The sequence below is a fragment of the Filicampus tigris genome, chromosome 10 (assembly GCF_054856515.1).
Source record: "Filicampus tigris isolate MCC_2025a chromosome 10, RoL_Ftig_1.0, whole genome shotgun sequence".
NCBI lineage: Eukaryota > Metazoa > Chordata > Actinopteri > Syngnathiformes > Syngnathidae > Filicampus > Filicampus tigris.
Window position 1 is genome coordinate 15,550,976 of NC_141226.1, and position 19,524 is coordinate 15,570,499.

General features: G+C 41.7%; 1 protein-coding gene across 2 annotated transcripts; it reads right to left on the reverse strand.

The window, feature by feature from the left end:
* Positions 1 to 5,336: 5,336 nt before the first annotated feature.
* Positions 5,337 to 11,274, reverse strand: LOC147141031 (phosphatidylinositol 3-kinase regulatory subunit gamma-like). Of its 2 annotated transcripts, none has more exons than XM_086042395.1 (10): positions 10,906 to 11,274; positions 8,936 to 9,047; positions 8,734 to 8,832; positions 8,459 to 8,639; positions 8,035 to 8,151; positions 7,791 to 7,933; positions 7,487 to 7,663; positions 7,326 to 7,400; positions 7,036 to 7,206; positions 5,337 to 6,939 (listed from the first exon to the last, which is right to left on the reverse strand). In XM_086042395.1, exons 1-10 carry the CDS (start codon positions 10,958 to 10,960, stop codon positions 6,666 to 6,668), a joined length of 1,404 nt encoding a protein of 467 aa, XP_085898521.1. In that variant the 5' UTR covers positions 10,961 to 11,274; the 3' UTR covers positions 5,337 to 6,665. The 2 variants fall into 2 exon arrangements, with proteins under 2 accessions (XP_085898521.1, XP_085898522.1); XM_086042396.1 differs by lacking the exon at positions 10,906 to 11,274 and adding an exon at positions 10,498 to 10,736.
* Between the last annotated feature and the right edge of the window lie 8,250 nt (positions 11,275 to 19,524).

The following is a 19,524-nucleotide window of genomic DNA, read 5'->3' on the forward strand; positions in this document are numbered from 1 at the left end:
CCATGCTTGTGTGAATAACTTCCAAGCACTCCAGCTTTTTCCCGCAGTATAAAAACATGCAGGTTAAATAAATGAAGTCTGTAATGTGTCCATAGGTGTGAATGTGGGAGTGAATACTTGTTTGTCTATATGTTCTGCGATCAGCTCACTGTAAAAAATAAAAATAAAAACAATAAAAAAATAAAAAACTTGAGTGAAATCAAAATTTCAAGGCAACAAACGTGGATCAAATTTGAAGTTGGGCAATTAAACAAAATATTTTAAGTTTCGCTATTGTGAAAATTGGCTTTCCCGCGTTTCATAAAGAAATAAGAGTTTACAGCAATAGTTGTCCCTTGTATTGTGCACCAACTTAAAGATATTCATAAAAAACAACTCAGCAAATTGTTTTGGAGCAAACAACTTCATTGCTTTGTTGTGCTAACTAACAGTTTGGCCATAAATGTCAACAAATTTATACTTAAAGTTGTTCCACCTTAAATTACTGTTATACAGTGTGGTGAGTAGTCCCGGTTGTAACCTGCCTCTTGCCCCAAGTCATTTGAAAAAGGCTCCAGCTCACCCGCAGCCCTACTAAGAAAACACTCTATCATATTCAGATTCCGAAATATTTATTCATCCCAAGGGGCCATAGAAAACAGAGAGATGTAAAAGCTTACTTGAGTGTCTCCATGCAGTCAGAGTGTCAAATGTACATTTAAATCATGTAATTATGTTATGTCAGTTAGTATGGTCAGGTTTATGATTATTAGGCTATAATTAACTTTTAGCATTGGTTAGCAGTTTTCCCAATGACAGGACAGCCTACTGCATTTTGTTTTATTTCATTTCACTGTCTTGATTAAACTATATGGGCTTAGTCTAAGTGTCCTTCTGGTTTCCGTGCTGATCAGACAGCATTGAAAAATGAATGCCTCCCTCACCCTCTAATCAACCTCAATTGAGTATGAATGCATATACACAAGGTTGAGATGCTGGGTGTTTTAATCATATTATTTTTAGCAGTTAGGAGGTGATTAGTGCTGTTTCTGCAATTTAAGAGTTGTTTCTATGTAATGTGCCACAAGGCTTCTATTCAATCAAACAAGAGATACAATATATTGTGGCCAAGGAATACGCATGCCTGTATGTTGTACATAATAATATTGAAACATATTCAGGTTTTGAATGGCGAAAAACAACATTTGTTCATACTCATTAAATATGAATACAAGGTCAGAAATAATTTTGGGATTACCAGTGACTTTCATTTTTCTTGTGTTTTTGAATGTGATCCATCCAACTGAATATTTATATTTAAAATGCCTTTTTTTAACATCCCCCCCATGTGTGACTGCTTATTTTTCATGGTTGCAATCATTATTTCCACTGATCTTCGTGTCACCATCACCATGTGATCGCTAATGTGTTGATGGGGGAAAGAAAGACTTGCTCGCAGAATCTCATGAGGTTGGAAGAAAAAAAGAAATAGTGTGAGGGCCATTCTATGGAAAGTGGTCACCATAATTATCATTCTTTATAAAAACGCAGCGTGTCTAGCTTTCTGTTGGATCCCTGGCCTTTGGTGAGACTTTGTCTCGCCTCTCCACCAGGATTGAAAACATCATGAGATTTCTTTTATGGGAACAGAAAATAGATTAGAGTTTGTTGAAAAGTAATTACATGCTGTGAGGTTTTAGCAACATCATTAGGCTCATACACTGTGTTGTTGGGACTAATTGTTGATACATTAAGCAGCAATTACAAAAGAGGTCACCATGCAAAGAAAAGAGTGTACAGTACTTCCAACTGACAGTCCTGCGATACTGGACCATGGGCACTTGATCTTTTTCTAATCAATCTCAAAGATGAACATTAGCAAACAGATTAGTTGGAGGGGGGGTTGGGGGCGGGGGGATTGGTCCCTTCGCTACAGCTGTAACAGCTTCTACTCAGAGGACAATTATGTAGTGTGGGAATTTTTGTCCATTCATTCAAAAGGTTAAAGGTCACTGGGGTTGAACAAGAGTGTGGGCTCTGTGACGGCCAAAGTGATCCAACCATGCCTTTATGTACCTCTTTTTGTCACAGTGGAGTCAGCACATACTCATACTGGAAAGGACAGGGAGGGCCCTTCCACAAACTCTCCCCGCAATGCTGGAAGCGTAGAATTGTCCAAAATGTCTTGGTAAATAAATGAAGAACAGGCATTCTAAGGAAACCATGGGTCCTAGTGCAGCCCTTGAATTGCGGATTTGTTTTTTGCCTCAGACAAGCCTATCCTCGTGTCTTCTCTTTCACGCTGTGTCTTTTATGGACCTTCGCTCATGTGGCTTTAGCATGTCAAGCAGTGATGATGATATTTAGCATGCTCGATAGCGGGGAATGCACAATATTGACAATAAATAAGCTTGGTGGGCAAACGCAATATAATGAGCGGATTTAAATGGAATGAATTGGCACTGCTAAATTAGTCCCTTGTAGCTGATTTAGTGTCATCTTTAATCAGTGTGATGTGAAGCTCTTACCCAAACATGGTGGTCCAAAATAAACAGCTTTTATCTTTGCTTTTTTTTAGTGCAAATACTTTGTTACTGAATGTAAGTAGATTTTTCAGGTACATACTGTATGTATATCAGTATTTATTTTCTGAACAACTTTTTACTTTTAACCTAAGAAGCAAGTTTTTCTGGAACACGAGAGAAGATCAGAAACGTGAGCTGCCACTCATCTATACTGTGCCGCCAAGTATTGTATATAATAGACAAAAACGAATAATTTTAACCTTTGTACTGAAGTGCATACAATATTAGAGTCTGTATTTATTCATTTAAAAGAAATGAATGATTGCAACCAATACTTCTACTTTTACTTTACTTCGCTTTTTTTTCACTTTATTGAGTACTTTTACCACTTCTATCTATCTTTCTATCTATCTCTAAATGTTTGTAAAGCATGTTTTAAGCAAAGGCCACCAACATGGAAACCACAGGACCCTAGGGAGCCCCCAAGGACTCCATGAGTGGCCCTGAAGCCTCTTCTAAAAATAGCTCTCCGGGGATGGGACATTGCGATTTCCTTAGAATGTTATAGAAATTAAATTATCATTTGAAAATGTTAACAGGTAAATATAGAGAGAAATAAAATGTTGCATTTTATTGATAATTATGTATTTCCTGCCTTGTTAAATCATTGTTAATAATTCTATTCAAAATTCTTATCATCTTGAAACTGTTCTATAGTATCTTCATTCAAGCGGACCAAATTTGATCAATTAAATAAAGAGTTAAATCCGTCCCCAATATTTTGTGTACAGTATTGTCAAATGCAGTACCATTTTAAGTCTTTTGAGAACTTGCCTATTTTCTTTTAAAATAATGTTTGGAGTGGAAAAAAATGTAATATTTTAAATAATTTGCAAACCTGCATAATATAACTAAAAAGAAGAGGGACTTTTATTTAAAATCACCTCTGTTTGTCCTCAACACGGAGTATACAGCCTACAGCCAAACAGAAACCGTCTGAAGTGTATAACTATGCCGTGTTGTTGTGAGAGTAGAATCTGAGTAATGTGAAGCGTGTGTCTAAATCTGCAGTTTACTCGTTGCTTGGACAGGTAAGCAACAACGCTTCTAGCTCTCAGCCTATGAGCCAGCTATATCATGAGCTAATAAAATGAGGTGGTTAAAAAAAATCCCACTATCCACTTTATCAATTCTTCCTTCAACATAGCAACTGGCTCCGGATTGGATGACACGCTTCACGTCCTCGGCTTCCCATTGGCTGAGAGTCTGGCCTGAACGTGGAGGAATCGGACGGAGACAGAGAGGAGGAGTGACGTGATTGGACGTGGCCGCGCTGAATGCCTAAACCTATTTTCCTGAAAGCCTCTAAGTCATTTAATGGTCCCTCCACTCTTCATTCGAAGTGTGACAACAAAACTAATTCCTCCTATTGCTCCCTCAGTTCGGACTTGTTTAAATGGACAACTTCAGTACACGGTCGAGTTAATGTGTGTGTGCTAAATGAAATCTAGAATGAAAATGAAGGACGAAGGAAATAGAGGAGGAGTATGTGTGTATAATTTTTGAAAGGAAAAGGGCGTGGGGGCTGGCTTTTTACGTCGGGAGGGAGGTAGTTTGAGGAAGGAAAAAGAGATTTAGTTGTGTTAGTTTAACTGCTGTGTAAGCAAGTTACTCTGGGAAGTAGCCAGGTTTGGGGAATATTTCAGGTTGCAGGAAATGTGCAAGGGCCCAATGTAACCTCCCTCAAAGTACTACATTCACATGATTCTTTACATTAAAAAAAGTTCCTCCTGTCTACCCCACACTTGTGTCCTCTCTCTCATTTTCTTTTACAGTAAGGGGGCCCGTCTGAGTGGTCCTCTTCATGGGACCTTTCCACCAGCTCTATGCTGACACAGGTATGGGTAAATAATCCATGGCCTGGAACCGAGGCTCTCCTCGAGTACATCCCTGCCCTCTTCACCTTAATAATCCCTGCCTAATGTGGACCTTATGTGAAGGCTGAAAGAGGCCGCATGTTGTTCTTGGTCACAGCGGTGTCAACTGGGGACACTGCTCTAATCAGTGGTTCTATATATCAGTGTTTATACAAGTGCTTATGAACTGATTGCACTTAGGTTTATTTTAGAAGACATTTCTTTTTTTTTTTTCTACACCATAGTGTTGTGTGTGATAAACGTCTGCAAATTAAATCGAGGCTTCGGAGTACATGCTAATGTTTAGAAACTATTTCATTTACATGATATTTTCTTCTACCCTGAAATGAAATGATTTCATGCTTAATATGAACTAGATTTTCATTGAGTGAGATAATGCGGACATACCGGGCAGGGCAACAAGTTCCACAGCACATCCTGCTATTGTCTTTGTCACTTCCTCTCTCTTCCATCTGTCCACAGTATGTCCTCCTGTGGCGTCTTATGTCAGCTGAACCCAGGACAAAGCTCATTGGAATGCAATGGCTATATAAGATACAAACCGCTGCCAATGGGCCAAAACCTCATATGTCCAAATATGGTGAATTTCTTTTTTTTTTTTTTTTTTTTAACAAATCAATCCTACTGATCAGTCCCCATAGCCTATCGGTTTACTTTTCAAATTGCCCAATGTGAAGTGTTACATTTTTGCTATTCATGATGCAATTATAGTTCAACAGTTCATTTTTGGGGGATTTTCTGAAAGGCTTTGGAGATGAGGAATCCACCTAATGCCGCCTAAGTACTAATGATCTATTAGCATGTTTTGATTAGAGATATTCTAACATAAAACAGAATTTAGTCAAGTATGCCTTCTTTGAGCAATGGACTGTGAAAAAAAACAGTACAAATAGTATAAGATGACAAAACCCTCATCAGTTTATTGTCTTTCAGCAAGAAAAAGGTCAGGATCTCACATTGCTCAGCTTCACCCAAGGCATTTCCTCCATCCTCATCTGGAGTTTTTTTTTTTATACTGTATGAGGCCAAATAGGCCTCATCCCAAGTAGGAACCCCAGAAACACATTTTAATTTCTCAGTATAGAGTTTCTGTTTCACAAACTTGGGGGTGGAAATGTGCCAAGTTAAACAGATTTCTTGCGCCATTAGTTATGTAGGCTGCATGTCATTAAACACATTCATAGCTCTAGCGATGCCACAATTCAAGTAATGGAGGCAAGGATACTTCCGGACCGCTTACTGTTTCAGTGAACATCGGAGGCCATATCTTACCGACACCACCAAAGAGTGCATTTTTGTGGCGCATGTCAACCATTCATAACAGCACAACCATCACACCACGGTGACACATTGCAACAATAGAAATACTGTTGGATTGCACTTTCTTCAAGCTTTCATCTTGTGGCATGTTTGTAGAAAAAATATAGAATACAAAAAGCTTATACTTCTTCGAGTAACAGAATATAACATACAGTACTTCAGATTATGTTTTCATCAGCACATCAGCAGGTGTAGATAATTGCCCTTGGCTTGCCCAAATGCATTGATTGGGCAAAACAGGCATGTATTTTTGCTCTCTATCAAGTGCTTTGGTCAATGGGTATAACATTGAGTATGATTTTATAATAGTTTTCTATAGAATGTTAATGCTACATAATATCCACTGTATGAATGGGGCAAATTGTCAAGATGCACCACAATTTTTCACATATTCACAAGTGGTATTTACCCAGAAAGAGGTTTGGTCCACCAAACCAGGATGACAGAAACAGCCTGTGTACAGCACCATTTTCTCCGCACCAATGCACTAAGTAGTAGTAATCTAATATGATTATGTAACCTATTGATCACTTTTCATCGCCGATTCCGTTTTAGGCAAAATCTCGGGCAACGTCAGCTCAGATTGTAGAAGTCAAGCCAAGATGCGTCAATCTGCTGTTGGGGAGCAATTCAGCGGTTGTCAACATCTCCACCAAAAATAACGTCCAACAAACGAACAACAATATATGAAGTACAATTTCTTTTCGGAAACACTTAAACAGTCTCTCGAAAAACTAAAATAACAGAAGCTGACATTCAAGTTCCGGTCCCACTTCAATCTGCGAAATTGCATTCACAGAAACTGATGGAATCACTTTAGTGCAACATTTCTACAATGCACCTCGATGCAGTCGTTCCCCCGCAAGATACAGTAAACATGTCCTTTATATAAATCTCAGTTGGGTTACATTTCTGGAGCGGCCGGCGGGAGCCTCACTGTCTGTTTGGGAGTCTGTAATAGTTTGTGCTCCTCTGCGTGTTGCGAAGGCATTGCGGTCGCTTTGGCGTGTACGGGATGAGACAGCCTAACATCCAGGGCGTCGTTGTGCTGCACTAAGGAGTGCGAGCGGTAATGCAGGACAAGGTCTTTCAGTGAGCAATGGACGTCGTACGGCTCAGCAAAGCCGTAGCCGTGCGGCGTGCTGTAGATCATGCAGTGCTTCACTTCTTCGTTTACTCTGTGATTGACAAACAGATAAAGCCAGACATCAATGAGCGCCGCACGGGAATATCAGGAGTTGATTCATTGTCAAGTTATCGCTGGAGAAACTCACACGACAGAGCAGGCGAAGCAGCCTTGCTTGCTGCTCTCACGGATTAAAAAAGTGCCGGGATCTTTCCCCTGAAGCATCTCCTCGGCCTGTGTCCTGCTCATTTCACCGACAAACCAACTTGCCTCATCCTGATGTGGTAAATTTTTCTCGTCTCCTTTCAACACGTATGTACTGAGAAAACAAACAAACAAACAAAAAAAAAAAGTTAACTTTGTATTCAACTGCATCCCATTTACAGATTTTCCACGTTTCCGACGCCAATTTCTTTGAACACTTCGGGTAATACGTACTCGTCAAGGCTGTCTTTTAGTATCCCGAGCCAGTCGTTTATGCGTTTCTGCCGTACGCCTTTGTGATTGAGCCAGCTGCGTGTGGAAAGCCAATCAAAGAAATTGAACATTAGAAATTCAGTTCAAGTTATGACGACACTTTTCTATCTCGGCATACTCACTTGAGATACTGGTCTCTGATGTTGCGCAGTTGGATTAGATCCGGCCGCAGACTGTTCATCTTTCTGTCTGTCTCTCTGTAGTCCTCCACCTGGCTTCGTAAGTCTTCCTCCAGATGGATCTTGCTGTCATAAATATCGCTGAGACGGCACTTCAGCTTCTCGTAGTTTATCAGAAAGCTACAGAAAGGAAGTAAAAGCTTTGAGAAACATTTCAGAATTATGATGCAAATCTTAATAGAATGAATATTAGTCATCTCATCCACTCGAAAAGGGTTCGTTTTGAGAATCGGACATTGTAGCACACCTCTCGAGATCTTTGTCGGCTCCCTCGGATTGATTGTTCCTCTCAAATTCTTCCCCGTAGCGCTCCTGTTCCCGACACTGTTCTTCAAAGATCATCATTGTCTCGTTGAATGCCTCGATTGCCGTTTGTTTCATCTGGATCTCCTAACGCCAGAGAATTCATCCATTTAGAGGACACTTGTAAAGTTGATTGATTTTCGCTCAGACATTTAAGACCACCAGGTCATTTCAACTTCAGTTATTACCTGCGAAGTCTTAGTGAAGGCTTCATAAAGGCGATCAAACTCCTTCGATTTCTCCTGATACTGACAATGGACCTCTTTGAGCTTTCTTCCGGCGACATCAACACTGTTCTCCTTCGCCTGATGTGAAAAGAAATCCGGTTTATAAAGGTTAGGCATTTACTTTATAAATCCTGTTGAAAATACTGGAATCAGTAGTAGTAATTGCAGTTACAAAACACACCGCGAGCAAACACTCATGCACAGTCACTGGTCAGGGGCAGTTAAAATGTCATTTCTACTAATAAAACAGCAAAAAGTTCATTAAGAAATACAAAGCAACTACTGTATTACTGAATTGTAATAATAAGGGGGAAAAAAAGATTACAACAATGAATACAGAGAAATACAAAATTCCTCCCAATTGTGTTTGCATTTGCAGACTAACCTGTTGGAAGCGAGACACTGGATGCGTGAGCATCAGGTCCAGTGTGGCGTTGTACTCCACTAATGGATGGTGCTGATAGTGCCAAATAAGCTCCACCACTGAAGAGAACGTGAGTGGGTCCGAGAAGCCATACTTCCCATCACGGTGGTAAATCTTGATCAGTTTATTATGGCCGTCTTTCCTGTGAAACACAATTTGTCGCTTAATTTTGTGTAAAATAGCAAACAAAACCATTTATGAAGCACTTCTCTGACATTTTTCTCAATTAATTTTACCTTAACGTCAGTGTAAAGTCTCCCTGCAGCTTTGTGGATGCGTCACGTACCAGGAAGGAACCGTCAGGTGTGTCACGGAGCTTCTCGTTTACCTCATCCCTAAAGGAAAATCAGTTAACAGATTAAACATGAAGACACATTTAAACAGTGAATTACCAAGCAATACAAGGAGACATGTTTAATTCATCAGCTTTTCTTTTACCTGGTTACATCTCCCCAGTACCATTCAGCATCCTGTAGTGAGTTGGACTGTGGGGAAAGGCAGTTATTGTTCATGGCGGAAGACATTGGCTTTGTTGACCTAGGAGGGAGGGCTGGTCGGGACAGAAATGAGAGAAAGTCAAGGATTAGGATGATTCTTAGAAAGAGCTGTATCCGTTTAAAAAATATACATGTTGGTCTAAAATGTCTCAAAGATTATAAAAAGAGATCACCCCACACCTCCTACCCAGAGTCACAGCCTTGCCTGGTGGCTTGTCAGGGACAAGCCCAGGCATGTTTCCAAAAGATGTCACATGCCAAATCATGACTGACACCCAAGGGGGAGTTGTTGCACGAGCTTGTGTTATGACTTAATCACGAATTTGTGTATTATTTGGCAGTTGCCCACTATTGTGGTAGGTAGTGTATTTTCTAACTGCAACACGAATTTCATTTTGGGGGCTGGAAATAATATTTCAGGCTAATCTGCGAATACGTGACAAATGCAACAAGTTCGTCACAGCATGATGCCATCGTCGCGGTCTCGCCTTAACCACATAATACTCTACAGTTTGAGCACTGTCTTTTAGTTTATTGACCAATTATGCTTAAATGGAGAAGTCAGAACTAAATTACATTTTGAACTTCATGACCCATCTTGATTTAATTACTGCAGTCTTGCAAAAATGCAAATCCTCAAGTTTTCCAACAGACTTCAAGGAAAAGAACATCTAAGTTGGCCAAAAATCTTAAGCGTTTTCCTAAGGATGAAAAAGGAGGGCAAACCGCATCAAGAGAAGGTGAGGGGCGATATATTTCACGTCAGGACAAAAGTGCCTTTCATGGGGCAGTTGGGCAGACGACAAGAGCTGCCTGTAAGAGGAGAAAAATGTGGGTTTCACCCACCATCCGCTCTCTTTTTCTGACCTTAAAATAAACAAAAGTCAGGTGCAGCAGCAGCAGTTATTTGGCAGGCTGAAAACCAAAAGCTGCTGCTGCTGCTCCTGCAAAATTAAACCTGAACACCTTCCCCTTTTTGTTCCCTGCCAAGAAAATTATGTGGATTCCAAAACCCGCGTACCAGCCAGCAGCATAGAACAGAGTCAGAGCCAAGTCATTAACCCTGAACTAAAGAAACGAATTCATCATGATAAAGCCTGTTTGTAAACGGACTCCTTCAAAGGCATTACTTACAGGGACAGTCATGTCATGGATCGTTTAGATGCCGTGTCATTATGTCGTAGCATTGGTGGCAATGTCGTTTTTAGCTCAAGTCCTCCTGAGTATGCGCGTCAACAATTATGGCGCAGCAGCGTTCATGACCAAGTTTTGCAAGTTGTCAATAAATAGATAACTAAAACGTCGAGTACAATGTCATACAATGAGGAAAAAGACAAATGTGCATAGAAAAAAATGGGACCTGTCGCCCCATGGCAATGACGGCATGAGATGGGTCGTCTAGCCCGCTCGTCTCTAGCCTACTTTGCGAGCTAGCACTAATTAAGCACGGCTGGCTGCAGAGGAGAACAAAGCGGTCGTTTCATGCAGTATCAGTTGACGCACCATATTTCCTTCAAAATGTTCCCCGTGCTTTGTAATGGGTGTCCATTAGGTCCTCGCACGGTTTATGAGGGTTCGGCGAGACTCAACGGCGTTGCTTGTCGTGAATTAGTCATACGCGCTGGGACAAAAGAAAAGAGGCGAACCACTGCGCCTGGTCCGCTGAGGTATTACGTAATTGGCAAGCGAATTGCGCTATGCATGCCTGGGCAATCGCACCGAGGAGGCGCAGGCTACCCCACGACATGACCATTCGAACGTTTTACTCAAACAACTACATATATTTGGAACATGTCAACCTGAACATTCTTGTCACACGACACAATTAAAGCCAATAACCAAGTGAACGGGAGCTGACAGGCGATTTTAAGCCCCCTAAAGACAGACAATGGCTGCAGTAGTTAGTGTTACCTGGTGGTGCTGGATCCATCTCGATGTAGAATAAACCTTCAGGAGGATAAATCATTCCCGTATCACAAGAGTAGTCCAGTTTGCTGTCGTTGTCGCAAAGTAAAAAAGAAAACAAAACAAAAAAAGAAAGAAAAAAATTGCACCTTTGTTCCTTCGCTGCTGAGCCTAATTTCAGCTACTTCAAATGAGCCTGCACGTCCTAAAATTAATTCGACCAAAAGAAAATCTCCTCGAATACCCTGGTAACAGAAAGCGACCCAAAGTCCAAATAGAAGAAGTCTGCGGACTTGATAGATATGCGAATCGTCAGCCTGCACCTTCTTACAGTACAGTGCACTCAGCTCGCCTTTACTTCGCCTAGGAAGTCCAGCGACTTTAAAGGGCAGTTCTAACATCGTCTTGGACGGGTCCAACCCGCTGTCACGGTAGGGGGGTTATTTTCCACTCATGCTTCTCAACCACACGCAACACTCGTTTTTATATTTGTTTGTGGTAGTCAGAATCAATTATAAAACCTCAACTGCAATATGTCAAAGTTAATTTTATTTTTCGAACGGCTATGTCGTTTTAGAATGAATCTTACCCCGAGACTGGAATGGTACGTTCCAGGCCTTTTCATTCAGTTCCTCTCAAGCTGCACTGAAGCAGCTGAAAATGGCTTGCATGGCATGAATGAAAGATAAAAAACGTAATACGTGTGTTCGAATCATTTGATATAAAATATTATTTTAATGTTCTGTGTTTTAACACTCAAAACAACGAATTACCGATGCTAGCTGTCATTTTAAATTTGTCTCAAAATACTGTATAGATAGCATTAAGATGGCATCATGTTATACACGTTGTTAGTATAACTAAACAGCTATTGTTTCATCTTTTCTTCAAGCATCCAGGAAGCATTTCATTTAGCTCTTTTGTCTCAGTGGTGATGGTGTCACCTACGTAGTTCTTGAGAGTGTGTTATATTCTTGTTGAGCTTGTCAAACACGTTCAGCAGCAAAATTGTCAACGTTTGCGCATGTGTGTGTGCGTTTGAGACCACTTGTAATTATCGCTGAGATCATTCAGCTGAACAAACAAGTGGCAGAGTCTACCGTGAGGTGAAAAGAGTACCTGGAAACAATGACTTTTACCAGCATATTAGCATTAATGTATTATATGTGTTCATGTCATGTACATTGTTGTTCTCTCATGACACAGAATTACAAATTTAAGCAACCAGGGCCTCTTCCCCCAGCTGATGTTTGTGGCCGCAGGGAGAGTGAAACAAGGTCTGCGTGGTCAGAGGTCTGTCTCTGTTGGTGTCCGTGCATTCATGGCTGGTCCCCCTTTTGACCCAAGGACATAGAGTCAGGGAGGTAATTGCCTCTAGCATTCCTTTTTTCCCATCAGTAAGATGATTCTTGCCTGTGTCCAGTGTCCATGAAACTTTCTAAACTAACTGGCTTGAATGGAAAATATTAGCGGACAAGTCTCAGGGATACACATACTGGAGTTTCACGCTCACATTTTCGCAGGTGGATCAAACAAGCACACACATTAAACCTTTATAAAGGTATCTTTACCACTCAAATGTTGTGCACATATTAAATTTCTAGACTAATGGCACGTTTATTTATTATTAGATATTACAGCGTACTGCTTGTCGGTAATCAAATGCAGCAGGTGTTGCTGCGTGTTGGACAAATGTGTTTGTGAGGATGTGTGTGTGTATGTGTGAACATTTGGGCACAAATACAATGCGTTAGTGTTTGCTTTTGTGCCTTCCATGCCGTTCCCACTTTGAGAAGTCTTGAAGCCTGTCACAGCATGTCATTTGGCAGCTAACCCGTCCCCCCACCCTCCTGTGTCAGAAGGGCACACTGCTTGCCCCCTTAACTTCTGGGTCTGACCTGTGTGACACATTTCACTACCACTACACTCTTTACCGCACAACAGTGTCGGTGCTCCAGATACGTCAAGCGAGGACAGCCACGCATGGCATGATGATCTCTAGAGATATGCCACCCCTACAAACAGTATTTAAAGCAGCCGGAATATTCCTCGATTTGTATTCGCTCGCGTGCCCATTTGTGCATGCTTGTGGTTAGGGTTAGCGGCAGATCACTTTTGGGATAAACCGTTAGGCTCTTCACCACAGATCTAGGCAGTCCTGATGGGATCAGTGCGGACTAATCGTAAGATTAACACAAGAGGCCAGCCCGCTACCTGCTGGCTGGTGTGACTCATCTCGATACCCACAACTGCAATATGCAAATGAACCTTGGAAACCAAGAAATAACAATAGGAAAGAAATAGTCAGAAGATATATTACTGAAAAAGTTGTCTATCAGAACTAGCTCTTCATTAAGATCATTTGAAAATGAAATTGTGTCGTGTGACAATTTTGTTCACTATAGAGTTACTCGATTCTGTGCGGTTGGATATTGTTTGTTAACGCTGTCGGGAAATTATGAACATTAATCCCCACGTAAGAGTGTTAAATGTGCACGTGATAGGCTTCCTGCTGCCACCAAATTTTCATCGTAATCTCTTGGCTTTTTGGAGTAATGCTTGTTTAGCTTTAGCCCACTAACTGTGTCAAGGAACATCAGTCATCGACTGTTTTCATATTTCTGTAGCTTTCAATGTAGGGCACATTTTATCTGGATTTGCTTTGTTTGTTGTCTATCATCAAAAGACACAACACTGAGAAACCATATCAGGGATTAGTGTAGTTCACCAGTGTTTGTATATGTGTCATGGTCTCACAATGTGGCCCAGGGTGAATCGCACATCTTAACAATCTGCTGTACTGTAGTGTGCCGCTATTCACGGCCATTGAAGGGATGCATAATGGTCTTGGCAGAGTGTTCGGCATTCACCATGGAGAGACTGTGGGGTTTCCCTGGTTGGTGGCCAGAACCAGCACACAAAGCATGCAGTAGTCCTGCCAGAGGCAACTCAACTGTGGGCAGAGTGTAGGACGGCTATGGTCTGGCCCCCAGGATCTTGTCATTGTGGAAATGTAAGTGGGGACAGTGTCTGAATGGAGCTGAAAACCTTAGATGACCAAAACTATGAGCTTCAAATAGCTGGGCCCTGGGAAACATAGCTTGTTCTTTTAAGGAGGTCATAGAGAAGCCAACAAGTCAGAAAAAAATAAACAGAAAACCAATGTTTGGTGTAGGGAATGTCACATTTGAGCATCAGAAAAAAGTGATTTACACTTTTTCCAAACGTTCCTGCTGTCTGACTCTGTTGGTCAACTCATGCTGCTTCTGTCCTCCGTGTTAGTTGAGCATGCAGCGGTCATAGCCGCCGCTCATAATTTATCACTCCTTTCTGCCACAGCCTAAACTTACAAGCGGAGGTGACAACAGAGGAACTCGTGGCAGGCCACCACGTTACCAGCTACAGTCCATTTCTGAGTTATGTCGTGGTATGAGGGTCCGCTGTTCTAACTTCCTCCTGAAGACTTTGCCACATCTCGTTTTAAAGCGGAAGTCAACACAAACATATTTTTTTCAAGAATATGGTCCCAGCAAGCCCACTAGTTGAAACACGGCATTCTGATTGATTTTGCGTTTGTGGAATATAAATTAAGCAGCAAAATGCACTCGTTTTTAGCCATCTCGGGGGTCGGCCCTTTTGTCTTCTGTCGACTGAAAATGACATCACAACTGCTCACAACGACCAATCAAGGCTGACCTGTTTTCTGAATCTGAGCCGCGATTGGTCGTTGTGAGCAGTTGATGTCATTTTCAGTTGACAGAAGACAAAATGCCCCCCCCCAGAGATGGCTAAAAACGAGTGGATTAACACTTATTCCACAAAAGAAATATTTATCAGAATGACCTCTTTCAACTAGTGGGCCTGCATAGAACATATTCTTGAAATAAAATGTTTGCTTTGACTTCCACTAAGTGGTGTGCCAAATGAAGGACTGAGCGTTCAGAGTTCAAGAAGCAAACATTCACGAGATGCTGAATGAGTTTGTCTTTCCAGTAATGCCCTTTTACACTTTAGTTACAGTCAAAGGTGACATTTTGATTTTTGTACAATTTCTCGTCAAAAGTGTCACTACACTTACTGTTATACGTAAGCAAGTAGAGCAGTGAAAACTGATGCCATGGTTGGAACGGTCACTTAACAGCAAGAGGGTCTGAAGAAAGAAAAAACAACAGTGACAGTGAAACATGGAAAGACTCAGTTATGGTTTTTTTATGTTTTTTTTTCTCGAAAAAAATCAGTGCATGGTGCAATGGATTCTCAAGACAATCAAGGCATTCTAGAGAAAAATGCCCTGTGTTTATGTAAAAAGTCAGTTCTCAGTCACAGGTGATGGATTTCCCAACATAATTTTCCAAAATGCAAAGCAAAAGCACTCAAGAATGGCGGAGAACAAAAATGAAACTACATGAATCATTTAGAAATGGTCTTGGATGAGTCCTGATCTTAAGATTTTTAAATGTGGGAGGCACCGAAACATGCAGTCTATAGAAGGTGCGCTTCAAAACCAGCTGGAGCAATTTGCTCACAAGGAGTGAGTCAGGTGCACCGGTCTGATTGTGAGTTACAGAAATTGTTTGATGTCAGTGATTGCCTCTCGTCTTTTGTACCTCCATCATTTTTGTTCAAGACATTTTAATTACAGTTGTTTGTTTTTAAAATTATCCTATTGAACCACAAAAAAAAAAAAACAATGGCTGATTTTCATAAGTTACTTTCCCGCAAAATTTTATTTAGTCTTACTTTTGTCAGTTTTAAGTTAATTACCAAAAATGGTGTCAATGGCTACATTTACAGGGTCAAAATTTCTTTAATCCGAACGGAGTTTGGATTAAAATTACCAGCGGCTGCACTGTTTTCATGGACACTAAAAATATTGATTCGATGAGGATTTGTGTGCTCTTGCATCACACTTTCGATTGTAACAATTTATTTTGACATGCGCAGATTGACCAAATATACCGGAAATAGTAGAAGAAGAAGAAGCCTTTGCGACTTCCATGTCAACAAAACCTCGCTCTGTCCAGTTCTACTTGAAACGTTAGCGTTATTTTGTATATTTTTCCTGTTTGATCGGGTCAGAATATTCCGAATGGTGTGTGTGCATGAAGCATTTTTATTCCGATCAGGCTTTTAATCCGAATAAATGTGTCCGTGACAGTTTAAACGTGAGTTGAAATCGTTCTCTGTCTCTACATGTTCCCCGCGATTGCCTTGTAGTCTGCCTTCTGCCCAAAGTCAGTGGTAAAGTGGTAGAAAATGGATGGATGGATGGCAGTGCTTAGACCAAAAAGAAGACACAATTCCCTAAGATGTGCTGACATAACAGCATTTATTTTGTGGTCAGCACATGAAACACCAATGCGTCTTGTTAGTCTTAAGAAACAGGAGTCGTGTGGTGCCCCCTCACCGATGTCTGTGCACAGACACGCACACGCACACACACACACACACACTTAACCGGGCTTTCACGCAGAAACCAAGAAGGCGCTGAGACCTCTTTTCAAGCTCTTAGGCAGTTGCCTCCTTCATATAAAAGGACACTACGCTCCTCGCTACGCAGCCATCACATAAGCACTATAACTCTATTAGGCACAGCTCCAGGACACACTAAGCAACCAATAGCCCACAATGGCATCATTGTCAGTGGGGATTGCATCCATTGTTGTTCATGATACAGGATTTATTCCCCTCCTCCCATATTGTGACCTTCACCTCTGACCCGTGCTGCCATCGCACATGCTCCGGGACTGATCTTGTAAAGATTTCAGCCTCCTGGGTCTTAAAGGCCCCTCCACAATGCCACAAGCTTGCTAAGTGGCTTCTCTCCACGGTTCTAGCGTTCCGATGATTCAGGCCGGTGTGTCAGCAAGGAGAGAACGAGAGGTGTGTGTCGGGAGGTGGGGGTGAGTATGTCAGGGGGGTGGTGGTTCTACCGAATGACCCTTATAAAAGGTCAGTTACAAGGCATGAGAGGAGAGGAGCTGCCTAAATGGCTCTTTTCTCCCCCTGGCCAGGGCAGAGAGTCCGTATGGTTATTTATGAGCGTGGGGGAGAGTGAGAGGGGTCTGCAATGAAACCCACCCGCATCTTTGTTGCGAGGACTGGGCTGGGCTAAGGTTCCTGTCATTGGTTCAGTTCTATCATATACATGCAGACACACGCAAGTACTCACCCACTATTGAGGACCCCTCCCAGAGCAGCCGCAAGGACAGAGGAGAGGACTCTGTTGCGAGGCAGATTTGGAGAGTGAGGTGTGCTTGACACAAAAGCTGTCAGCAGTTTGATAGATGCCGCTCCTGCAATAACACCATGAAACTTCTCGAAACTGCAGAGCCATTTCCCACTATAAGCAAATTCGTGTTCTTGGCTGGCTCAATTGGCGGAGAGTATGATCATAAAACAAAATCATTTCTGACACTCTATGATAACACAAATGGTCTACAATATGTCTGTGCAAAATGTTTATAACTAGTAACTACCGTGTCGACCGGGCGGGTTCTTACAACATGCTTGGGACCCCTAGAAAGTCTTCCCATTTTTCTCCAGATCCTTTCCTTGCAATACTGTAGTTGAAAAAACAGCCCTCCTATATTTTTTTAATCTATCTCTTAATGTAATGTGTATGTATGTACTGTACATTAGGGCTGGAACGATTCCTTGAGTAATTCGGGTACCTCCATTAAAAAAAGTCTCGAGACATTTTTTTCTCGAGTACGTGCTTATTTACGTGTGCACTGCCAAGAAGTAGTAGTCAAATTCACCACAGCAACAACTTTTTATGCTATGCATGACAGTAACACTCCACCTATGCGGTAAGAAAGTCAACTTCAAAATAAACCTTATAGGTAAGCTTTTATTCTGAAGTTGTTCCCGACAACGTGTCGCGTGGCTGACTTGACTCTGTTTGGGGCCTTTTGCCATCACAAACTGACTTATGACGTCCTGAAATAAGGTTGAATCACAAATCAAGGGCGCTAAAAAATGACAATCAAGCTGACACCGTATTGTATGGCACCCGTTACCAGTGTGGTAGCAGCGCTAGCAAGCGCTAGCACCGCTCAAGTGCCTCATATAGGCTGGCGAGAGCTGTCGGATTACGCAACTTTTCAAAGGCAGTGTATTAAACGTAAATGACTCAGCACACTTTGAAGCTGACAGCCTGATACAGTTGCTGTTCCAAATGATCACTTTTTAACAAGCCAGGTTTACTCACTTGTGTATTTTTAGCCTGCAAATAGCTACTGTTGTTCTGACGTCACTTCGAGTCCAACATCTATGCACATGGAGATAGTTTTGTCTAAAATTTCACGAATGTTTCTAGAAAGGAAAGCGTTCTGCTACGCATAGTTTAAATTCAAGTATAAAATGTGGAATATCTAAAAATGAAAACCAGCTGGTCATTCATTATTAAGTGGTAATGTGTTTTTTTGTGTTCAGTACTTATAACCAAGAAATTTTATTTTCTACGAATACCCGATTATTCAATAACATTTTCAATAGGATATCCGAATACCAAAACATTCGATAGCTGCAGCCCTATTGTAAATGAAAATGCGACACAGAATGGCTACTTTTTAGTACTGTCCTTGAAACGTAGAAGTGTCTGTTCACACCACCGCTGCGTTCTGCCACTTTAACACACACCACTTTTTTCCCCTCTCTCGACAAAAGTTAAATTAAGCTTGAATTTCTCGCCGGAGTTAAATAGTCATGATGTCATGGTTAAAGGACAGAATGACTCGTTTTGTCTGTTGACTGAGAAGGCCTATTCTTGCATGTTTGGGTGGGAGCATGCATATAATTGCAGTGCGGGATAGCGTGAGGGGATGGGGGGGAGGGAGGGAGTTAGCACGCAACATGAGTTTTGGCCTACAGTTACTGGTGTGGGTGCCAAACTTGTCCAGAGGGCTGATGTGTGTATCGTTGCGCCAGGCTAGTTTTGCACTTCTTAAAGGCTTGTGCTCTTCCAAGATGCATTTTTCACTTGCACATGCTGAATAGTTTAAGGGAGCCCAAGGCCATTTAGGCGCGGTGTACAGTCGATTTTTTTTTGTGTAGGTTTTAGGGATGCTGGGAAGTTGCCAGGGCTGTGAGTGTGCGTGTGCTGGCAAAATTCATCTGAATGTCCGTTTCCAGTAAGATTTGTCACATTGTTTGCGTCTCAAGTCAGTTGTTAGGGAGCAACCAAACCGCCGTGCACGTGTTGCTGCCATTTCAGGATTACCCTGATCCAAAAATCTGACAGTAAAAGAAGAGAATGGAAAGCTTTGTCTGCTTTTTCATATCCTCTCAGTGGGAGGTAGAAAAGGCAAGACCTCCAGACCAGGGTGAGTGGTGGTGGCGGTGGGTGTTTGGGGAGGGGGAGCTCTCGACTGCCAACCAGATGGGCTACCAAGCCATGTGCATTTAGGGAGATCATATGGGATAACCTCACAGAGACAGATTGACATTTTGCTGACAAAACAAAGCACCGCTGTCCTGCACGCAAGTCGTGCCCTTCCTTACGCATGCACTCTCATGCGCGGCCATACAAATACTTTAAGTGGTATTTGCTTACATAGGTCTTAAGGAAGTTATTTCAACATGTGTTAAGCACTCACAGTGGAGCCATAACAATACGTGGAG